The sequence below is a fragment of the Podarcis filfolensis genome (genome assembly GCF_964270895.1).
Source record: "Podarcis filfolensis genome assembly, chromosome: 6".
NCBI lineage: Eukaryota > Metazoa > Chordata > Lepidosauria > Squamata > Lacertidae > Podarcis > Podarcis filfolensis.
The window spans coordinates 38,801,546-38,826,479 of NC_139609.1; the positions used below are offsets into that span (position 1 = coordinate 38,801,546).

At 40.6% G+C, this 24,934-nt stretch overlaps 1 protein-coding gene across 2 annotated transcripts; it reads right to left on the reverse strand.

The window, feature by feature from the left end:
- Positions 1-167: 167 nt before the first annotated feature.
- Positions 168-24,920, reverse strand: UBE2U (ubiquitin conjugating enzyme E2 U). 2 transcript variants are annotated; one of them, XM_083621179.1, is made up of 11 exons: positions 24,849-24,920; positions 24,467-24,568; positions 21,222-21,303; positions 19,541-19,633; positions 18,045-18,142; positions 16,309-16,435; positions 14,808-14,877; positions 11,698-11,786; positions 10,238-10,319; positions 1,804-1,901; positions 168-620 (listed from the first exon to the last, which is right to left on the reverse strand). In XM_083621179.1, the coding sequence occupies exons 1-11, from the start codon at positions 24,903-24,905 to the stop codon at positions 493-495; spliced, it is 1,026 nt and encodes a 341-aa protein (XP_083477305.1). In that variant the 5' UTR covers positions 24,906-24,920; the 3' UTR covers positions 168-492. The 2 variants fall into 2 exon arrangements, with proteins under 2 accessions (XP_083477305.1, XP_083477306.1); XM_083621180.1 differs by having other exon boundaries at positions 24,658-24,856.
- Between the last annotated feature and the right edge of the window lie 14 nt (positions 24,921-24,934).

Consider the following 24,934-nt stretch of genomic DNA (forward strand, 5'->3'; position numbering starts at 1 on the left):
CTTAAGTACGTGCAATTGAAACAATCCCATGCTCTTCCCCTTTCTATCTCTGCATTCATTTGCCTCCCCTTTCTCTGTCTTCACTTCATCAAGCATCCTGCACACAGTTATATGCCCAGGTATTAAAATAAATCACAACAGCAGCAGACCACATTGGTGCTAAAGTGTGAGCACTTCATTTGTAGTCTTTATCTATAATGAAACACTTAAAAAAAACCCAACCAAGGCTTATGTAACCCACCATCAATCTCTGCTCATCAATTTGTCAGTATTCACAGCCTCATAATACAGAACTTTGGGGGCTGTGATTCAGGCAGAGGACCCTTGACTATGAGAACATGCCACCCACTTATTAAACTGCACAGTTAATATGCAGATGATCTCCCTCGTATTAAACTGTACAGGGTAGGGGGGTCTGGTTAATGGCTGGACATTTGATCCTATTGCAACAACAATATTGCTCTCAACCTTGATTACATTAGTGATCGTAGTTTAATCCAATTTCATGTGCTCAAGACTTGCAGACCACATTACTAGATCTTCCGCTTCCTTCTCCCATTGCTCCTCATCCTGGCTTCTGTTCTTAGACTCTCTTCCAGAAGTATTCTGGGATCCAGATGCTTTCATAGTAGGAATTATGCAAAAGGAAACAAGAGAATAAATGACTTTTTTGTGTGTAAAACTGTAAGTAAATTGGAGCACAACATTTGTGGTTTACTATATTAACATATGTGCTAGATAATTTTTCTTATATTTCAAAGAACTCAAATGGTGTTTTAGTATATTAGGAGTAGGGTAGTTACTTTGAAGTGACTTTTTATGATCATTTTGAGAAATATGCATATAATTATTTGTGTCTGGAAATATGGCTTAAGATGGTAGGACCTTTGATTTGGGTTAATATTTATTGTTTTAGGTATAAAATTTGTTTTGTTTATGCAAAAGTCCATCAGGTAAAGTGTATGCTCAAAATGTTTACATGTTGGGTTTTACAGAAAAAGTTAACACATTTTATAGAAATCTGCCCACCATGCAGATAGTACAAAAGAGGAAACCAGATATCTTTATGCTACAGAAGATATGATTAAAGGAGAGTACAATAACATTTTCCATATGTTGAAAATGTACTCACAGGGAAGATTGAGGTTCACCTTTGCCACTCATGCAAGGACAAGAGGCAGCGTGGCAACAATGATTTAAGCCGCATATTATGGAAAGAATTCTGTCTTGCATTTCTGGGCCATAGACCTGACTGCCTAGGGAGAATGTGAAATCATCCTCTGGAGGTGTTACAGGGAAGACTGATAAGCATTTGTCAGGGATGGATCATTAAGTTTTGGGAAATATCTTCAATCTGGCAGATCAATCTTCTCTGTGATGGCGTACTGTTCCAAGCCAGGCTATGAGCCCTCCAAGCATTAAGCCACACCTGGAAGGTCTTCATTTGAGGTTCCTGGTGCAATCCAGAAAGGAATGGGAATGGCACTCTCCATGTTTGTGCAGCAGTAGTTTGGTGCAAAATAGGAGGATTTTGTCCTAGTCCTAATAGGACCCCACCCCCAATGCTCTTCACAAAGAAGGAAGTGTGTAACACCTATACACCTTTTCATTCATCTAAATGACATGATCTTCAACAGTGAAAAGGGATGGCTACATTTTTATATAGTATATTATAAAATCAGTTTAGCTCTAAGCTGACAAGCAACAGTCCCAATTACTTCAGGGAAAGTTGGCTATTTCTTCCGCCTACACATGTCGCTTCAAAGAAAGTAAAAAACAAAAATCTTGGAGTCTGAGAAGTACCTGGAGATGGGCTTAGCAGAGGATGATAACTTTTCTTGCTTTCTACCAATCTTTCTCTCTTTTGGTTTTTGATAAACTCAGAGATTAACAATCGATGCCTGAAATGATAAAGAACCAAAAAGGAAATGAGCCCGGTTGAACGTAACTTGGGCCATGAACAGAAACATGGACTTGTTTGCTACAGTACCAGAAGTAAAGTCTTAGAAACCTAATTGATTTTCAGTTAATCTTATCTGCAGCAGATGGCTTTCAGGTTAGGGCTCCAGAATAGTTCAAAGTTAATTCTTATCTGAAAAAATACTTCAGCATGCACAAAAACAAAACAGCTGGGGGCAATGCTGGTACAAGAGATTGCATTGCTTGACGTGAGTGGCCACAGCCTCCTCACCTCTGCCCAAACTCCTCCTCCTCCTTGCCACTAGTGCCACCTTTTCCTTATCTTCTTCCTCTAGCCCCTGACATGGCCACCTACCCCACTTCCTTCTCCGCCCCTTTATCATCTCCCCCCCCCCATGCTAATGGTGGAAACACTGGCATCCTCTCCACCTCCTCCCTACATTGCTCTGAGGAAGGGCCAAGGGGTCTTTTCTCAGAGCAAGGCATTCTGGGCAAGGTGACTGGGAGAGCCCCTGCACCACCACTGCTGCTTTGCTGCTGCGCCTAGATGTTGTACTTAAACCCACAAGGCAAGCAGAGGTCTTGGGAGCACCCATTTGCCACCCCCAGCTGAATGCTGCAATTGTTTCAGCTTGCCTCATGAAAATGTGGGCAGGTCCTGACTGGGGCTTTGCTCTTCCAGATATTTAGCACTTTACCCAACTTTCAGCAAGATAACAAAGCAGGTTCTTATCTGCTAAGCATGAAAGAGACCCTTTGAAGTAGGATTGGCAGGATAACCCACATTCCCAGGCATGCACTTACGGACTCCTGCGGACAAGAATGCGTGTGCCTTGGCACCTCACATGCTCTCACTCACAACAGCAAACACAATTCCCAGAAGTCATTTATTTTTAATGCTCTGCTCATATTGCTTCTTTGCATTTTGTGCCATTGTTTTCAGAGAAATAAACATTATTAACAAGATGCTTTTTGCTATACCAATTGCAGTTGTTCACACCGGAATCTGAGCAACGGGCAGCATGCGATGTAAAGTTGAATACTTGAACACTGTATATATTCCAGTGGAGTAACTCTAGTTATCTGCCTTGGCTGTGGCAGAGGGAAATATGCACCAGATGTAGTCAGCATGGTGCCCTCCAGATGCTCTGCAGATGGACTACAACTCACATCAGCTCCAGCCAGTATGAACAATAGTCAGGACCAATGGGAGTTACAGCCTACAACATCTGTAGGGCATTTTGGCTATCCTTGCTGACTGTCGCAGCTAAAACAGACCTAACCTTGGAAAGAAATATTACAGTCCTGTAATATTAGAAAAGCTATACCCTTGTGCATCACAACAATATAGAAGAGTGGTAACATTAAAAAGACTAAACAAAACATGGAAAACGACACTTTGAAATCCAATCAGATCTCCCACAGATCTCCCTTTTTATCCTAAAAAGTAGATACGATGAATTATTCCGTTATCATTATTTTTTTGCCTACCCACACAATCATGCGGGTGGATTGCTCAGAGTACCAATACAGCCACAATGAAAGCAAATTTAAATCAATACCACCCCCCAAATTCTGGAATCACGTTTACCCTTTCCTTAAAATTAGACAACATTACTAGATGCTCTCCAGTGCTACAGAGAGGGGCAAAGAGATCTTTCAATGGAAATATACTTTTAAAAAAAGTTAGCAAGAACTTAATTATTTGCAGAGCAATGCTGCAATGGGGAGGGGTTAACCTTGAATTTTTCACTCTTTTAAATGGGTCACATAAACGCTTTAGTAGTATTAGTCTTACAGGTTCCTCCCTTATTTTTTTTAAATGTATAAGTATTGTTCAGGCACAGAGAGGGGATTGAGTCTTGTGACACAGTTAAACCGATGTCTATGACAATCACAAAAGTTAACACACATACACTAAATTCATATATTTTGGCTTCAGTGACTTCTGGTGGGAGAAAATCTGTTTTGTCCGGTGTGATTTGTGGTTTGCTTGCCACCATAACTCAAATTCTACTTCCTGACAATGCATAACCTAGAAGGAAATCAACCCAAGAGCCCCTTGATCTTCTGAAAAATGAAAAGTCTGTATAAGCTCTTGATTTATCCATTCTCCTGCTCCCACTGACAAAACGGGGGGGGGGGGTGACTTTCAATTAAATGTAAACTTAATTTGGTTAAATGAATTCTCCTTTCAGCCACATGGGGGCATAAATGGTTTAGATTTCCACAAAGAATTGCAGGGGGCGTTTCTTAAAAATGTACTACATGCTCAAAGTGTTTCAATGATCATTAAGCTGGTAAAAACCCTGTGCTCTCTCTCAATCTGTTAATTGAATCTGAGGCACCCTTCCCAATATTAAAAAAAAATCATCTTCATATGTACCTTTCTCGCTATTATTTGCCACTGCTGTTTTATACAAATAGTTATAAACTCCATTGCCTGGTGCATATGGATAAATCAAGGGGAAAAGAACAAAATCTAAGCCTCACTTCGCTGCAACAAGAAAGAATTTAGTTTAATGTCCTAATCACCACCCATTCCCCAAAGTGTCACCAATTGGAGCCAACTAACTTTGTCCCACAGTACTCAATGGGAGCTTATTAAAAAATGAGCCCACAGTTCCTTGTAAAACCTTATTCAGCATTTCTTGTTCCTGCTATGACCATGGGGCAGAAGCTAACATATATATGTGATATACTTCCTTGCGGAAAGTCCAGTTGCCTAACATAGGACCTCCTAAACTTGCAAAAGCTGCTCATGAATGTCACCTGCAGAATGTCAGAACACATGACAACACACTAGTGTTCTGGGGATATTACCCAGTCATTGCAGGAGATATCCCAGAAAGAAGAAATGTTTAGGATCAATCACTATGGCTACGAAGCATTTTGGTGCATAATGTTGCTTACTAGGTCTAGCAAAATGAGAGATGGGATGTCAAAAAGGGAGCAGTTTTTGTAAGTGAAGCTAGTAACTGCTTTGAAGCTTTTCATTTTCAAACAACTCATTTTAATTGCAGAATTCAGAAGAGCTCTGTACATAGCAGAAGCTTGCATTCTGCAGCAGAGAGACTAGTTCTGTAATAAGCATTGCCCTAAGTACTTTATGAAGTATCAGTGTGTGAAATCCGATGACCACTTAACATGTGCTTATCAACTTAAACCCACCCCCACCCCGCAAGGCAACTGTAATTGCACTGAGAGACAGTAATCTATAGGCTCCAGCTATTTAGTGAGCTGAATGGTATTCTCATCCTGCCCAACAGCTATGGAAAGTCCACCAATGGCAAGGCTAAGCACACAGGGCCTCCAGAAAATGAGGGCCTTCAGACAACTGTTTATTTACATCCTTCAAGCTGCTACAGGCAAAGTTTGCAGTGGTGCCCACAAAATAGGTGGCTGACCGTTCTCACCACAGTTTGTAGGAACAAATGCTACATAAAAACAGACTTATGTGCTGTTTTAAAATGTTTTATGAATTCAGCTTTAATCACAGAGATAAAATTACTGGTTTATTTAGCGGAGCTGAAATTATGACTATCACTCTGCTCTTTTCTTCCTATCCAAATTTACATGTTAAAAGAGAAACTGCAAATGTTCAGACTTACTGTTCCCAACCCTAACCCTGCGGAAAGCCATCTAATTAGACTTTAATTTGATTTCGACCTGTTTTTAGGAGGTAATTTAATTATTGTTTGATTTTATACCAATGTTATATATCTGATGTTAGCCGCCCTGAGCCCGACTTTGGCTGAGGAGGGTGGGATATAAATAAAAGTTTGTTGTTGTTGTTGTTATTTATTGTTTTGCACAGAGGAAACAGCACAAATCCAGGGCCACGTGCACGAGTATGTATTTGGGGAAATTCCCATTTCTGCATGTTAAGATGTGATCTTAATTGTCAGGGGAGTGCCTTATGTTCCTAAAAAAATATAAATCTAAAATCTTATTATATACATTATACACAAAATATTGTATAAAATTAATATAGTCAATATACTAGCAAAACACTCAAAATACATGCTTGAGTGCTTCATCCTTGAGCAGAGCTTACTTAGAAGCCTGTACTGAATTATTGCTTTTAAGCACTTAGCTCAAGATGCCTATGACATATCTCTGCTCATGCTGAAGTGCTCCTCAGGCAGCCAATGCCACCTAAAGGCATTTCCTGCCTGAAGCGGAACCCAATTGGCACCTCCCTGCAAAAGACAACATTCTAAGATGCCTTGCTACACCATTCAGACGCCAATCTCTGCCTTCAGGTATGGCTTTATGCTGCGACACAACAGGGTCAGCCACGCAGACAACTTTTTCACTACAAGCAAAACTGGATTGCTGCCGTCCTCATCTGGACACGCAATAGTTAGGGGAATCAGCTTTTTGCCAACCAAAAGAAGCAACAGATAAAAAGGAGACCAGATTGGAAAGTGTCTGTCTCCTACCGCCAGATGGCAGTGGGAGGTGGCCATTTCACTCAGGCAAATTCAAACGGGTGGGGGGTTCATAGCAAGTTTCTTTCATGTTCCTATGAAGTTAACATGAGAAAGCTGCTCTGATTCACAGCAAATGCTGCTTTCTCAAACAGCTCCAGCCTGTTCATGCTGCATTTTTTTAAAAGTAAAAAAATGGACAGATGGGTCAAAAAGGACGTTCTCAGTTTTTTGGAATGTTTTCTTGGGTCACGTAGGATGCTGTGGTGCTACATAATGAAGCAATTATCAAATGCATAACACAAAGAACTTCTGTTAAGGGAAATAAAACAAGGAAGTTGTGTCAAAGAAAAATTAACCCTATATTCCTCGAGTTTCTTCAGAAAGAAAAATAAACTCATTTAGTCCCATAGTTTGCTTTCCTTCAATTTGAACTTCAAATTAGATATTCATAGAGTTTCTGTGAGTTTGTGGGCAAAACTATCTGGTGAAGTGCCTTTCCCTGCCCTGTATATATAAACATATATATGAAATAATTAGTTGCAATCTTCTTCAGCATGTTTCAAAACATACATTAAATACATAGTGCAAGTCAGGTAAAATAGGTTCTTCCATATGGGTATAATCTATTCTATAACCTTTAGACATTATAATCAGACTGACTGATTATTTGCTCTGGGGTCAGAGGGACAGGGGTGCACATGCTTCTCTGTCCCCAGAGCAAGTCCCAAATAAAATGGAATGGTTGGCCTTTATAAGGATGAGGACGCACTCCCCACACAGCCCCAGGATCAGCCCATTCTACGTATTCTGTCATATGCAAGTATTGAAAATGACAGGGGAAAATAAGCAGCAGCTAAAGGAGGGCTGGTTGCAGTATTGGGGAAATCACAGGAATCCACTAGCAGTCAACTTCCTTGTCCCCTCCTCCTCTCCTAAATGAGACAAAATGTGAAATACTGCAAATTTACTTGGTTGAGTGCTGCATCCTGACCATGATGATGCTCCTTGTGGAGATATAGAGGCACTAAGACCAGTGATTAGAGACAGAAAAGAAGCAGTAACTGTTATGTGTAACAAAGGAGGACCAGGCTGGGTGACAGGTAGAGTTATTGACAATTTATTTCTCAGATACTCAGTTGTTTGAAGGCAGCAAAACAATACTGTCCATTTAGTCCTCTGTGCCACCAAAAGCCATTTTCTATAGAGCCAGTGAACTAAAGAAACACTGAACTGAGTCACAAAAACAAATAAAGGCAAGATTATTTGGAGATCCATAGGGACAGGTATGGGCCTCCTGCAACTTGATTGTTGTTGTTTAGTCGTTTAGTCGTGTCCGACTCTTCGTGACCCCATGGACCAGAGCACGCCAGGCACTTCTGTCTTCCGCTGCCTCCCGCAGTTTAGTCAGACTCATGTTTGTAGCTTCGAAGACACTATCCAACCATCTCGTCCTCTGTCGTCCCCTTCTCCTTGTGCCCTCCATCTTTCCCAACATCAGGGTCTTTTCCAGGGAGTCTTCTCTTCTCATGAGGTGGCCAAAGTACTGGAGCCTCAGCTTCACGATCTGTCCTTCCAGTGAGCACTCAGGGCTGATTTCCTTAAGAATGGATAGGTTTGATCTTCTTGCAGTCCATGGGACTCTCAAGAGTCTCCTCCAGCACCATAATTCAAAAGCATCAATTCTTCGACGATCAGCCTTCTTTATGGTCCAGCTCTCACTTCCATACTGCAACTTGATAGTCTTCCACAAATAATTAAGAACATAAGAAGGGCCCAATCAAACCTAAGTCCTATGTAATTCAGCATTCTCTTCTCACGGTGGCCAACCAGATGCACATAGACCACAAACAGGACATGAGTATTATATCCCCAGTACCTAGTATCAGAGGCATACTGGAAATTCAAGCCTCTTCTCCCAGTCCCAAACAGACACAAAGAAGAAGAGAAGATTTTAAATCTATTTAGGAGGCAGCAACCACACACATTGGATAAAACAATAAAGAGAATTGTCCCCAAAACTAATTCTGAGTCAAACATGTCATTTCAGTTTTCTTTTTGCTTTTACTATTGTCAAAAGGTGCCTATATTTTCAGTGAGTTTTCAGCAGCCGCTTGACATGAAGGAACCCTACCCTAAGAGTCTAACTAGGGTGACATGGACTAATGAAAGGGTTTACAGAAAGAAATTATAAGGAGACCCTGTCAAGGTTTTGCTCATTTGGACAGACAAGTTCAAGGATTGATGAGCTCCCTTGCTCCCAAGGCTCAGGAGCTGCCTCGAGATGCGCTGTAACTTAAGAACTCAATAGTTCGACAGGAAAATTGGTTTCCAGGTGGAAAAATCAAAATTGGAGACAGAATTGTTAGAATCCAAAACTAAGAACTTGTCAAAAATGTATAACTTGCTGTTGGAATGGAATACACAGGATGAAACAGTTAAATCAGCTATGATTAAGTGGGCACAAGATATTGGTCATAACATTATGTTTGAGGACTGGGAACGGTTGTGGACCACCGGTATAAAATTTACGGCATGTAATGCCTTAAAAGAAAATATTATGAAAATGATTTATAGGTGGTACATGACTCCAGTCAAGCTCGCAAAAATTTACCACTTGCCTGATAATAAGTGTTGGAAATGTAAAGAGACTGAAGGTACATTCTTTCACCTTTGGTGGACATGCCCAAGGATTAAGGCTTTCTGGGAAGTGATTTATAATGTAATGAAAAAGGTATTTAAATATACCTTCCTGAAGAAACCAGAGGCCTTTCTCCTGGGCATGGTCGGCCAATTGGTGTCAAAGAAGGACAGAACATTTTTTATGTATGCTACAACAGCAGCAAGAATACTCATCGCAAAGTATTGGAAGACAGAAGATCTACCCACCGTGGAAGAATGGCAGATGAAGGTTATAGATTATATGGTACTGGCAGAAACCGAGACCAGGGAAAAGAGACGGCGGAAGAAGATTGGAAGAAATTTAAGGACTATCTTAGGAAACATTGTAAAATTATTGAAGGTTAGAACGATGTTGATTCAGAAATTAAGTGGTTATAAGCTGTAATGATTATGTGATCAAGAAAAGAAAGGTTAAAAATTATATAGAAATTAGGGGAAGGATTTGCTGAATTGAATTAATTAGAGATTGGAATACAGAAAGTGGAGGTATGAGGAGGTCGGGAAAGTAAGTTTTATGAATATAAGGGATTGAAATTATACTTGTTGTTGTATGTGTTTTGTATGTATTTTTACTGTTTCTGTTTTTTTCTTTTCTATTTTATATAAATTCTTAAAACTTTAATAAATATCTTATATATATAAAAAAAGAACTCAATAGTTCCCTAGAACAATTAGCACCTAGGACTGGGATGAAAATAGAAATGAAATTTTGAAGAGCAGTTAAAAACTTACAGCTTATGAATATCCATAATCTCCTTGTATATTTTGACCTAGAGAAGACCTATCAAGAAAACAATGCTGAATTCATAATACACCTGAGCATTATAAGCAAGACAAATTTGCATTCTGAACAACAGCATTATGAACTTTTGGGAACCCCTGCTTCAAACACCCCAGAAGTTAGTTTCTTTCTCTCTTTCTTTCTTTCTTTCTTTCTTTCTTTCTTTCTGCTGTTAAACTTTCACAAAAGAGACAGGTGAACTCATTGCTGATGGAGACCTTACACTGTATTATTATTATTGCTACATGATTACTTGACCCTGTGGCTTCATAATTCAAAGCATACATTTTGATTTACTGCGGATACCCTCACAAAGACATTTTGCATATATAATCACTATAACACCAAGACCCCAAATTTGGCACCATATTTTGCTGCTGCTTCTAGATGTGCACAATTTGAATTTTCATAAGATACCTACGTAAGACTATCCCATTGTCCTTTGTCCACATTTTCTGCCCTCCATCCATAGCGGTTTCCTATGAAGTTTGGGTCTTCAAACACTAGAAAGATAATTGCCAACAGTTTCAACAGGAGAACAATTATGTTTAGTGGAAACAATAAGGGTCTGAACGACAAGCCTGATCCTTAAACAGACTATGCCTTTCAGCATAGTATGAAAGCTGAAGGAATGCTAAAGGAAAACTTCAACGAGCAACATGAACCCTAAATAAAATCCTATATACAAAAGTGAAGTTAAGACATGTTTCATGGTTTCTTCTATGGGTGTTTCTGCCAGATGACATTAGGAAGACAGCAACCAGGAAAACGACCTTCTCAGTGTTTGTGTCCCACTTGTAGAATAACTGAGCCACCAACCTTTTATTATTCAGGAGACAGGGTATAACCAATTTTCATAGACACTGGTGACTTCTATGCCTTGCTGTATTACTGCTGCTATTTTAAATTCTAGCTTATTATTAGAATTGTTCTGTGTACACGTTTTTTTGTTTTCAAAAATTCTGTTTGGGGGAATGGCAAACTGGTCCCCTATCTACCAGCCTACCCACCAGCCCTGCTGCTGCTGCATCAGAGCAGCAAGAAGCTTCAGTACCACCCCCTCTTCCCCCTGCCATGCTCTGAGGAAGAGCAAAGGCATTTTGAAAAAGGTGACTGGGAGAATGCCTGTGCTGCCATTGATTGGCAGCAACAGCTAGAAATTCTGTTTAAACTTAAGCGTAGGTGCCAACTCCCTAGGGCCCTGGGTGTCCAAGCACCCACAAAATTCCCTATGAAGGGACTGGGCACCCACAAATTCCAGTGCCAGGGCCATGCACACTGCATGGCACCCACAGCCCCGGGCATCCATGGTCGCGGGGCCAAGCTGGCACTCCTGAAGTTAAGTTTAATGTAACTAGTTGAGGCAAGGAAGGGGTAACAGTGGCAGCAGCAGAAGGGAAAGGAGGAGGGGAACTGACAGCAGAGGTAGAGGAAATGGGGGGGGCAGGATGATGGCCACTGTCTGCCTCAGGTGACACAATGTAGTGCACCAGTCTTGCTCCTACATATCACTTGAGCATTTCAAGAGCACACGGTGGGTGAAAAATATCAATCATGTGGTACTGGCACATACACGCAACTTTAAAAAGAAGGTAGCTACGTTTGTCCATAACAAAAAAAAGCAACTGCTCCAGAAGCTACAGTATTATAATACCTTAAATAGGACTAACCAAAATCTCACAAAGTCATGAGCCAGCTTTCATTCAAAAATTTCCTGTGTGTATGGAATTGCTCCTGAAAGTTTGTGCGGCCTGACTTAAAACTGCAGCTGCCGTACTGGGAGGTCATGAGAATGAGCCCTTGCACTTACTCAAATCTAGCACAAGATCAGAATCAGGCTTGTTATCTTTAGTTTTTGCTAAACCAAAAGCATCAGCTTACCTGGGCTTTTAAACTCTTCTGCAGCTTTTGATGTGGCCAATTTATACCATGTCCAGTAATATTCTTCATACGATATGGATGTAACATATCTGAAAACATACATTTGGGAGAAGGATGAGTTTTCAGAGAGGGTTATGCAATTAGCTATCTGACACAAGTTTTCTGGCAGAATGTTCTACAAAGCAACAGAATCAGCAAGAAAATGAAAAAGAAAGGAGGCTTGAAAGGACCACATTTCTTACTACTCACTTTCCACACAAAGACAAACAGTATGACTTTAAGGAAACACAAGCCCACATATTTGCACCCAGTTTGAGTGAGCTGGATTGGTTATTTCCCAAATCCCTTTGTATGAATCTCCTGCCCCAAAACTAAGAAAAATGACCTTATAACTTGCTTAGGACAACATCAAGAGAAATAAGCCTTAAAAATTCATATTAGGGATGTGTTTAGCAAAGTAAGTTCACATATGAACCAACCATTTTTTCCTCAATTTTTTTCCTCTCTACACAACTCACAAACCTCCGTGTGAATCAGGCTGCTAGCAATCCAGACTTTTTTTTAAAAAAAAAGTGGTAGCATTTTTTAAATTTTGCAGGATGGCAATATCTATGGAAAATCAAATTCATATTCCTGCTTCTCAACATGATCCTGTTTGTAGAAAGAGATCACATACAAAAAGAAAAGCAGTTAACTTCCATCTGTGATCTGGTCTTTGTTTTTTTAAAAAAATCTAACACAATAAATACTGAAATCGTCTTAAATCAGAAACAATGGAAAGGATGTATTTTGAGTCATAGAACAGAACCAGTGTTGGAAAGGACCTTGGAGGCAATTTAGTCCAGCCACTTGCTCAATGCAGGATCCATAATGGAGAATCTGTAATGCGGCATACAACCGAAGCTTCCCTGACAGATGGCAGTCCAGTTTCTGTAAAGTGATGGACAGCCCACATGAAGTAGATGGTGCCACAAGATCAGGGCCAGCCTTACCATTAGGCAAACTGAGGCAATCACCTCAGAAATGAGCATGGGAGGGGCAAGTTAGCATCCCACAGGCCTACCTAGATTTCCCCCCCACCCCCTGCTTTGCTGAATTAAGGACCAAGAAGGTTCTTCCACAGAATGAAACATTCTGGGTGCAATGGCTGTGAGATTGCCTGTGCTTTCTCTGTGAGTTGTTGTAGTGGTGATGATGCCAAAAATTAGTGTGGGAGGGGGAGTTTATAAAGATACTGAAACTTTACATTTTCACCCCTAATGATTGCATTTAAAGACCCCCAGAGCTGCACTGAAATTCCAACTGAAAGCTTTTCCCTCTTCCTCTGATAAAGTCGTCAGAAACACACCAACACACTTGGCTATAACACAGGGCAGGTTATGGCTTCTCAGACATTCAGAAGCAAGCTATGCTGTGCTGTGTTTAAAGAAAAGTATAATCATGTCATTCAAACAAACAAACAAACAAACAAACAAACAAACAAACAAACAAACAGGTGAGAGCTAGGCAGCGGGCTTTTTCCTGACTTTCTGTCCGGTGCAAATGAAGAAAAAAGGATGGTCTCTCTCTCTCTCTGGCAGGGGGATACTATGAGAAAGCAGGCAGAGTTGTATGCAGCCTTTGTATAGCTTAGTGCCTAGGGCGTTCAGTGTCTTATTCACTGTTGGACATACTTCAATAAAATAGGCCTATCACCAAATCAAATAATTGAATAATTAAAAATAAAAGCAGCAGCATAATTTTATAAATAAGCCAAACAGAGGGAGCCATGTATAGGAGCTCCAAAAAACCCTCTGGGCGTGTTACTACCACAGATATTTCAGCAGGCTTCAAAGAATTCAAGAGGAAGGAGACCAGCAACGTACTATCTTATAAAATGACAAGAATCTTGAGCACAAAGAACATCATTATTCTTGGTATATTTGATGTTTCTGCCCTGCTCTTTCCTCCACTTTTGTTTCTGCTGTCCTGTAAGATGTTAGCAGCTGCTCTTCAAAGACTTTATACTCCCCTCTTTATTTAAAGTTGTGAGAAACTGTTCAACTCTGAACCTTCTTCAGCCACTAACAACAAGGCTGACACCTCTATACTTTCCTAGTACCCTCAACTCTAAAGCTTTTTGCTCTCCTGCCCCATAAAACTGTCCCAATATTTTTCTACCACAGAAATTCTGGTGGGAAGGGATGGAGTTCAAGAAGGGGCATGTTTGTAGCTTGAGGGTACTCCTGGAACCAATATTGTCACCTGAGGCCCAGCTGGCCTCAGTGGCTTGGCTGTTTCTAGATATACTTGGTTATTGGCAATGGCCCCCCAGGACAGAGATGACTTGGACACAGTATTCCAAATCCAAATTCCAAATTCTAAATCCAGTAATCAGACTGGATTATTGCAATGCGTTCTATGTGGGGCTGCCCTTGAAGACAAATCAGAAACGTCAACTGGTTCAAAATGCAGTGACCAGGTTACTGGATAGGGTTGCCTTTAGAATTCGTATAAACCTTCCTCTAAAACAGCTGCATTGGCCGCCGGTTCATTTCTAAGCTTAATTTAAGGTGCTCACGCTAGTGTTTAAAGCTCTAAATAACAGGTCCAAAGTATCTGAAAGCTCACCTTTCCTACAGACCCCCTTGTGTTTTCAGTTACTTTTGTAACAATACGTAGTGACAAGCAATGAATTGTGGAATGTGATACTGAATCACAGTTCAATCCTTCTCCCAGTCACATGGGACGAAGGGAGTGGGGAACATTGCAGCCTATGGCTTCACTTGGCCTTGCAGAGGCTTGTGTGCGTAAATCATGGTTTAGCTCAGGCATAATAAACAGTTATTATTATTATTATTAATGTTTTATCCATCCTGCTAAATATTTATGGTTTTCTTCTAATGCTTCTTCCACTGTTTCAACTTATAGAGGTTTTATATCTTTATTGTTTCTATCATTTTATTGTTATCCTGATTTTTTCCTGAAGGGTGGCTTACTAGTTTTCTAATTAACCAACCAACCAGAAATATACAAAATGAGTTAATTTATACAGTTACCCTAATTTGGATAGTTATAAAATTGGAAGCTTTTTGTGGCCCATTTACAGCCTCTTAATCATAATTTATTACCTTCCTTGGCCATATTCTTCATCTTCCTGGGGACGCCTGAATGTGCTGAGAGATCTTTCCAAACTGATAGCTATAAAAAGAGAAACTTTTAAAAATATGTGATTTGCTTATCCTTAATGTTCTGGGCACTTACAATCCTATCATGCCCCCCAAAGGGCACACGAATACATAGTTCAGATGCAGTTGAACCCAGTGCACAGGAATGTCAGTGGTCTCAAAACCTGGCCAAAACTACATGGATGCAATGGTTCTGTGAATTGGTGTTTGCAAGTGTGAGGTAGACATGCAACTGCTGCAATTTGCACAATCACTGCAGCTTGAAGAAGTACTGCATGACCATTCAAAGTGCAGTGGCAAATTGTCTACATACCATGTGCAACAAGTGCCTCATTTGATCCTGTCTGGCTTTTGAGGCTGCCCCATACTTAGTGCCAACCCATAGGAAATTGTATGGGGTCAATGAAGACCTCAACGGATTCTAACTTGTCTGAACAAACCCATTCACATCACAGGTGCAGAATAAAAATGATGTCTTGACCCAGGAGGCCTGTTGTATAGTGATAATACTACAACTACCCTAGCTGAGAACTGCATCCTCCAGTCAAACACAACCTCAAGGAAAGAATGCTCATATAGGGTCTTGCCATATGAAGACCAAACCACCCTTGTGCTCAGCCTTTTTCAATCTTGGGTCCCCCTATGTTCTTTAACTGCAATTCCCATCATCCTTGACCACTGGCCATGCTGGCAGGAAATGACGCGAGTTGTAGTCAGTGCTATTTTTCTAGAAAAAGAGGTGCCAGAACTCACCATGAAGGCCTCCCTCGTTCTCTTAGAATGATTGGAGGTGCTGGAACCCACAAGAGAGGTGCCAGAACTGAGTTCCAGTGAGTTCCTGCTGAAAAAAGTCCTGGTCGTAGTCCAACAGCATCTGGGGACCCAAGGTTGAGAAAGGCTGCTCTTGGAGGTCCAGTGAATGTGGCCTATAGTTACACATATTTTAACGTGTCTGAATTATATCACATCTTTGATCTGCTCAGGTGAGATCAGAATACATGGAAGGTGCAGGATACATCTCAGTTCCAAAGTCAATATTTACTTGGGCTTAAACCTTAATGTAAAGTAGTAGCAAAATAGTGGCATTGCTATGTGGTTACTTTTCATTGTGGGTGATGCTGTAGGGTAAATGTGGCATCTAAAGAAATCACTGGCTAACAACTCTAACTTTCTCCTATTCCAGTGTTGCCCTTGCTTCATTTCCCAGCTCATGACCTCTGCATCACCTCTGAACACTGCCTGGCAAATATGCTTTGTGAGATCATAGATCTGCCTAGAGAACCCATACTCAAGTTACATTGCCAATCACACTAATTAAAATTTACTGCCTTGTGTAAAATAGTGGTTTTTTAAGAAAGCCATTTAAACGGGTTCTTCTAAAACTCCCCATGGTGCTCAAAGAATATATTTATGACTAAAAGCATAAAGCATGGAGGTTTATTACCTTCTAGGTGCTGGCTAGTTTTGACACACTGTATAACTTTTTTCCTATACAGGGGATAATTGTTCTTCAGCAAATTAGCTGCCTCCAAGTTCACTGGATTTTTCAGAACTGGAATAGACAGCAAAACCTGCAGGAAGATACAGAACCAGTTTATAAAGCTTTATGAATCACCAGAATTCAGAGAAAGTAAAAGCATTTCATGACTGTAAAGAAGGATACAAACATTTGCTTCGTTGGAAAATCCTGCTCTATGTGTGTATGCACAAGGAAAACAGTATGGTCAGCCTATACCTCCCACCGTTCTGCTCTGTTTGCCTCAACCATGCCACTCCTGACTGCCATGGCTGAGTGGCAGAAGAGGAGTAATGGGGGGGGCAGTGGAGTGAGCCAGATCTCTCTATGGCTAAACCAGTTAACAGGGAAGCGACTTCGCAGCCTCATCTTCCTTACAGCAGTGATTGCCGCCAGTCCCACCATGAGAAAAATCTATGGGTGAATTCCTATCTTGCGTGTGCAGAGCGTTAGGCTGCACATACACCATACTTTTAAAGCACATCCAGCCCCAGTAGTTTGTTAAGGGTAGCTTTGTGAGGGGTGCACTACAGTTCCCATGATTCTTTTTTTGGTGTGTGTGTGTGTGTGCGCGCTTTAAATGTATGGGGCGTGTGCAGCCTAATACTTTGCACACATAGAAATTCACTCACAGCTTTTTCTCAGGGTTCCCCAACAAGATTCAGCTGGGTGTCTGTGCATGGCACCAAAGAAATGTAGGCACATTTTGTCCCAGAACACTCAAAAATTCATGATGGAAAGTTAGCCAGGTTGATTACTTTGCCCACACTGGTTTGCTTGTGAAAGAGTGACAGAAAGAACATATGAAAGATAGAACTGGTAAAAGCTGAAGCTGGGCTATTCATGTTCACCATTAGAACTGTCTGAAGTTCTGTCTGAAACATAATTCACATACAAATTAAATTCTTATCCAAATTAAGAACTGTTGTTACTGCTACAGCTTTTAAAAGGTGGCCCTTTTCTGCTTTTATTTTATTGCTTCTCACAACAGTTTTGTCCAAGCTGTTTCAGACAAGGCTAATAAGGAGTAAGTGAAGCACATGAGCAAAATGAGGTGAATTAACAAAAGATGAACAAAATGAAAATGTGAATTGAGTTTCACATTTCATACCTTAATTGGAAAATGGGGCCAAAGAAATGAGTTTGTACAAAACTGCTGATATATTACATCCAAAGCAACAACTACTTCTCGACTGAAACAGATTTCCTTTCTTTTTGGGTTCCATGTTTTGACTATGAAAATCAATAGCAAACTGCTATGGCGTTCAATGAAACAAATATATGAATAACGGTTCCTGCTTCATACAAATACAATTTAGGATTGAAATCAATACTGTGACTGGAATCCAAAAAACTGAGAAAACAATTCTTTGAAGCTGGTGGATGTGTGCTATACTTTTCCCCTTATAGGCCCTCTCTCCTACTAACCAGCAAACTGATTCTGAAACTTGTAAAACCGAGGGAAGCTTCATAAACAGTTTGTGCCATGGGAGGGAGAGTGAACACATTTTCAAATGGTGAGCGGTGGCAGGGACTTCACTGGACTCATGGAAACCTATTACATGAACCTAAGTAAGCTATTTGGATCCTGGCATCAGACCCCAATTATCCTGATAACAAAAGAAAAGTAAGATAAATTATTTTTTGCACAGTTCTTTCTTTACCTGGATACAAAGTAGGATACCAGTCATTGTAAGTTTGGTGTCCCACTTGGTAGGATCATCTAGAAAATCCAGACAAGGTCTTCCAGTCTTTGGGTCCACTTGCATGGAAGACAAATCATTAATGCTCAAATGGAGGTTCATACACTTATATGCCAATAAGACAGTTGAAACTTTGTATCAGAATTATGCTAGACAGGCTATGATAAGTTTTATTCCCTACAGCTAGACAACAAAAGAAAGGTATGCAGATATTTATAGCTCTAACTGAGTTATTTAAAATTTGTATCTAGCTTTCTTATTAAATAATTCAAAGTGACTAACAAAATTGTCATAGCAATGAACAAACAACATAATAAAGGCAAAAAAGTACACAACACCAGAAATAAAATAAAATAAAATAAAAATTGAAAGTGGTTGCAAATGTATCAGCAGAAGTAATCTATACAAAAAGCAGAAAGACAACAGAGTTACTGCACCAATGGCCTCCTTAAAAAGACATATGCTGACCTGTAGGTCTAAAGGGAGGCAGTAATACTGGCCTGGGGATCCAGTTCTATGGAATCTGCTCTACTACTAAAAAAGGATCTTCTCCTACATAGTAAGCAAACTTCAGCTTGTTGGGGTGGGAATGGAGCAGGACATCAGATACTTAAAAAGTACATGAAAGAGTCCATATAGAAGAAGCTATATTTAATGCATCAAGGTCCCAAAGCCATTTAGTGCTTTAAAAACGTGAACCCATTACCTCCAGTTGAGCTTGACAACAAACAGGCAACAACCATAGACCTAGCAGTGTCTTTTTGTACTAGTTGAAATTTCTAGATGCCTTTAAAGAGCAGCACAATTTAGAGTGCACTACAGAAGCAGCAGTCAAGTCTACTGGGTACTAGATCATGAATTATGGAGGCCAGGTCTGATTTGGAGGAAAGGGCAGAATTGTAGTACCAGCTGAAGCTCATAAAGGACAGTCCTAGTCATCACTGCCAGTTTGGACTCTAAGAACTGTGCAGGATCAATGGCGACTCCCAAGCTGTGAAATTGAGTCTTCAGCAGGACTGTAACTGCATCTGAATCAACCTGTACACCTCTATCCGGATCAGACTGTCCACAAACCAACAATGTTTCTGCCTCATCTGGTTAGTGTACATATTCACAACACTTTTCTACACTAGAAGTTTAACTATCAAGTAGATAATTATTAGAAAGCTATAACTGGTGTAATGACTACAGCTAGCTTTGGTTGGTTTTGGCAAGCCCACTTTATAGGGTTGTTTTGAAGCTAAAATGCAGCTCTAAGGACCTGAGAGAAATGTAGCAAGTCAATAGATTCCTATCCTTAAGGAAAGGCTTTAGCATTTGAATTATGTGTAGCTGCTAAAAAGCACTTTGAAGTAGAACCACTCTGAAATCTAGGAGCATGACTGGGTCAAGGACACCTAACCTCTGCTGCTAAGCAACCACCATGGGAAGGACACCACCATCAATGCCATCCTTACCATTGGGATGGAACGGAATAGTGTTGAAAGTGATGCTTGGAGGGACTCTGTTGTATTCTTCAGTGTACCTTAATGATAGTTGGAGTTCAGCTCCTGGTACAAAAAATAAATAAATCAGAACATCTAAGTGCACGTGTAGCCCCAAATTGCATGCATTTGCTTGGAAATAAGTCCTGCTGTCATCAATATGCCTAACTTGCATGTAAGCTTGCACAGACTGTAGCTTTATATTGACATACTTTTAGAAATATTTATAGCTAGGGTTGCTACTTTGCAATGCAGACACCGGATGCAAACCTTTTAATCTAATGCAGCAATGGGAGATAAGGCAGCTGCAGATCCTCCCACCCACTCTCTTCCTGGTCTTGTTGCCCACTCCTTCCCTCTCCTGCTGTGGTGAACAGGACTTCAAATGTGTGAGAGGAAAGCAGATGACAGGAACAGAAATAGAACGGGCAGAAGGAGCCTAAGGTGCATCAGGGGATTTAGAGAGATGCATACAGTGTCACATTTATACCTCTAAGATAGCCTTCTCTAACCTGGTGCCTATCAGATGTACCACTCTCTTCTGCCACAACCAGCATGGCCAATGGTGAAAGACTATAGCAGCTGCAGACCCAAACAACTAGACCGCATCAGGTTGGGGATGGTAGCTGTATGGATAGCCACCTCTGAATTAGCAAATAATAGAGCAATGAGCTCAAATTCATTGTGTTTAAAGTTTATATGCTATTCCACTTGTTACATAAAGATATAGACATATTAATGCTTATGCTGTGATATTTCATAGTTGCAAAATATCTGTTTTTGAAAATTTGCAATGCTATCAATACATGTGCAGTCATTTCAAAAGGTTACTGAAATCTTTTTCTTCTTCTTTCAATCTTTTTCTACATGACAAAACATTTCAGGGAGGTGACCTATTATTTCAAAGTTTTAGAAAAATTAAGACTGAACTCACGATGCAATATATGAAAGCACAGGAGCAGTTATTTTCACATATATACTTGCACCGAGTGTGTGGGCTTCATTCCACGTAATGGGAAAGACTCTGGGTAGTGCTGGGAGTGTCCCTTGTCTGAAACCTGGAGAGCTACTAGCAGGCAACGCAGATAATACTGAGCTACATGGGAGCAATGGTCCAACTGAATCTAAGGCAGCTTCCTATATTCCTATGTTACCTAACTGTAGTGAATCCACTGGCACTGTTCATGTAGTTAAGGACTGTCTACACACCTAATGACACTCATATATGCTTCAAATCTGTGTTAAGAAGCACTACATGACATAATAAAGCTATACACTGTATTCACAACCCAGTGTGAATTGTTCATTGGTGTTAAAATCAGACAAATATTTACAACAGGAATAGATATTTTATTGGATTGTGAAAGGAGTAAAATTATTCTTGAAATGCTACTGTTAAGGTACTGAACTGAGATCTGGAAGACATTGATTCAAGTTCCACTTCCAGACTGACTGGGCAATATAATATAATCCCTCAATATATTGCAAGGTAATTGAAGAGAGAACACAATAGAGACTGCAAAGCATTTATATGTAAAGGGTTATATATTTGGCAAGCAGTAGTAACGGCACATTAAAAACATTGCATTCGTAATTGTTTTGGCAGTGCAATATCACAATGCAACACAACATTTATAGGAAACAGTATGGCTACCTTCCCATAAGGTATCCTTCAGGCCTTCAATTTCAGCTACCCATTCCATCAAGCTGTCTCCCACAGGAGCAACTGTAATGCCCTGAGAAAAGAAAATGAAAGCAGCCTAATTCAGACTTGATGGGACTATCACTTTACTTCTCCTTTCATGTGCTAGAGGAGATCATAAGCTTCTGATTTTAAAATTACCACAGTTCCCTGTGATGTTTGAACTTGGTGAACTGTGGTTTGATCAGATTATGACTAGTGACAACAAACTAGGATCTGAAACCACAGTTTAATTTTGGCTTATTCTCACTAACCTTAACTTAAAACTAACCCCAGTTCCTTGGGTTCAGATTCAGTTAGTCTAAAATTAGAAGCAGAAGCTTCCCATCTCCTTCCCCATCACATGAAAGAGGAAGAGAAGATTGGGGTGGGGGTGCGCAAATCCAGCATTTGGACAGGCTCCATTCACACAGACAGAATGCTGATAGCCTATGTAATGGTCACTTTAATAATTGTTTTGTATTACTATTAATTTTTATATGGCTGTACATCACCTGGATATATAGTGTGTGTGTGTGTGTGTGTGTGTGTGTGTGTGAGAGAGAGAGAGAGAGAGAGAGAGAGAGAGAGAGAGAGAGGGAAACATGGTTTCCTGGTGTATCTGAATCATGTTAATTTGTACATTTTCATTCAAAGTATGTCTGTAAGTTGTTTTATTGCAGTTTTTATCTATCAACATACCTTGTTTTATGCACACATAAATTCACCTAAATCACTCGTGAAATTAGTTATTATTTATAGATCCATTTGAGTTGATAGGGCATGCTCCCCTGCAGGCAAGGGGTGTTTACAATATTTTAAAAGTCTCCTATCATGTACATCTTTATTTGCCTCCTACTAAGGAAAGGATGGAATCCACATTCTTTGCAAGATCCATTCTTTCTATGGACAGATGTTTTAGATAAAATAATATTTCACACTATGCATTCTCCCACCATTTCCCTTCATTCCTACTCAAGCAAAACAACTCATCAACACAACTCACATACTGTATTTGGTTCATTCCTCTGTGTTCATCTTAACTCCAGATTGTTCCACAGTCCATTCCTTATTCTAAATTTATTACTTTAAGGATAGGTATGTAAATCATCTTCTCAATACAACATTCTTACTCCCCCTCCCCCCCGAAAAAACTAAAAGGGATATATAATAAAAACCCTACACTGAGAAGTAGTATAGCATATACCGTTACCTTGTACAAAGGAAATAATAATTGCTTGGTTACTACTGGGGGAAGATGGGGTTCATCAGCTTGGAAAGGTAGCCCATCTAGGAGAAGGAAAACTCTGATCCTAGGCCCCTGCTGCCTTATGGGATATCTTTGAGAAAAGAAAAGGCTAAATAATAAACCCTACACAAATCCAGAGTAGAGTCCCTGAGGCGGTTGGATGACACCTTGTATGCCTCCTTCTGGCGACTCTAGCAGCCAAGCTGGTGCCAAATGTATTGATCTGCTTTCCTTTGGACCACATCAGTGAGTGAGGGCAAGAGGAGGTCTTATCATCTGGGCAGCAGAGGACCTCCATACAAGCAGCCCAGGCTTGCAAGCCGGGGAAGTCACTTCAGAGCTGCTAATGCAATGGTTTGAATTCACCCCCAGAAGTGCACTCCATTGTCTCTTGAGACAGATATCATCTAGAAAAGATTGCAGAACCTCAGGCCCAGGGACTGAATGTGGCCCTTGAGGACCCTCAATTTGGCTCTTGGGACTTTCAGCCGGTCATGTCCCCTTCCTTGACATCACCCCACAATGGTCCAGCTCTGTGACCTTCAAGTGTTTTTCTCTGGTTGGATTTTTAAAAATTATTATTTTTTATTGCACTTCTATTCCATTTTGCCTCCTAGAAGGAGCTCAAAGTGGTACACACACAGTTGTCCCCTTCCCCATTTTTTTCTTTGTAACACCCTTGTGAAGTAGGCTAGGCTGAGAGAGACTGGCTCAAGGAACCTTATGCCTGAGTGGGGATTTGAACATGGGGCTCCCCAGTCAAGCCCAACACACTAACCACCACACTACACTGTAATAATGCCTCTTGCTTGCCTGGAGGAGAGCGGTGCAGGGAGTGAGTGAGTGGTGTATTCTGTACACTTTTGCCTCTGTCTCCTCTTACCACTGACATGAACCCCCTGGAAATGCAGCCCTTGAGCTGAGAAAGGTTAGTTGTCCCTGTATTGTAAGTTGTCCCCACACAAATGAAGGCTAGGTGGCTGCTACTGCTCTGGCATTGCTGGAAAACCCCTACATGGCAGAAGGGTCACTCGACGGCTTTTTCACTTGGGGTTGGCACAGGTTAGCCTGTGTTTTTAACTGCTGAGTGACCACGGTGCAGAGGATCAACAGGCAAAACGTTCCTCACCATCCCACTGCTGTGCTGCAAAAGGCTGTACGGGTAAGGTTTCTGCCTGTCGTGAAGTTTTTTAAGATGGCAACCTTATTCTTAGGAAATGGAGAAGGGAGGGCTGGTCTATTATGCACCATCATAAGCATTTTAGCAGAGAAGCTTTGAGATGCTAGTAAACTAATTCCCAGCATTTCAAGAAATATGAGGAAGAAAGTTAGGTCTTTTTCAGAGAAAAGGGGGAAAAGGGTCAGAAGCTCAAGTTCTGCAGGTAGAAGCATCCTGTGAGCCAGCAGAAATGGGGAGGTGACTTTCATTGACCTCATTTCTTCTCCTGGAGCCCCTTTTCCCCTCAAAAAACTATTCTAGGGAATTGGGGGACTCTCTGAACACCATATGTGGCAGTATAGGAAGGAGAAATTGGCAAAAAATATGTCATCAGTGGGAGTGTCTGCTAGATCCTTCTCACCTCTACAAATGAGAGAATCCTCTCTATATGCAGAGGATCAGTTAGGATCCAAGTCAGAAACATTTTTCATCATTTGGTTACAAAATCAATGCACAACTCATTTAAAAAAAGAATCATAATAAACTGCCCTCTCTGTGTGTTTTTTATTTAGAATATTTCTAGCCCATTTCATCCAGTCAGGTTATTAAACATCAGTTACCATGTGTAACATTAAAATAATAATAATAATTCTCTTGATTTCTGGAACAGTAGAGAGGAGACATTAAATCCCTTATTAACGATGAGGAGGGTTATGATGATGATGGATACAGTGTTATACTTCAGTCTTGATCTTGACCACTGTAAACAAAGTTGTAGGGGTTGGGGGTTGGGAATCCAGCTGTACTCACAAAGATCTTGGCTTCTTCATGTTCTATAAACTCTCTTTCCAGCAACAAGTAAGCTCTCGAGTGCATATTCATAGTACTCATGGCTCTCCCACAGAATCTGTCCTAAAGACCACAAAAATAAAAGGTTAGAACATTTTGCCTTTTCAAACTGTTGAATTGAATTGAGCTGCAATCTGCCAACACAAAGTTACCCTGGCAAAGCAATCTTGATATAGAAGAGCTTTTAAGCGGCAATTTTTTTTTATTTTTTATATTTTTTAAGACAGACAGACGAAGTCAACCCTGATCCATTTCTTATTCTTAGATAGAAGGTCAGCTACTGGCACAGGTAGCACCCATAAGAAGGGGAAACTACAAAGGCAGAGCAAGAACTAGGCCATACTCTGTGTATGGAGTGTAACCTAGCAACAGCAGCGTGCCTTCCCTCGGCTTGGTTCATTAGTTTTCCCTCGCCCAACCAATCAGGAC

Excerpts from the sequence above, each read along its gene's own strand:
- UBE2U (XM_083621179.1), bottom strand. The coding sequence starts at position 24,905 with ATGAACCAAGCCGAGGGAAGGCACGCTGCTGTTGCTAGGTTACACTCC. Across the intron at positions 21,304-24,466 it reads ATGAAGAAGCCAAGATCTTT|GGCATTACAGTTGCTCCTGT; the intron begins GTGAGTACAGCT and ends TTCTTTTCTCAG. Across the intron at positions 14,878-16,308 it reads AACTAGCCAGCACCTAGAAG|CTATCAGTTTGGAAAGATCT; the intron begins GTAATAAACCTC and ends CTCTTTTTATAG.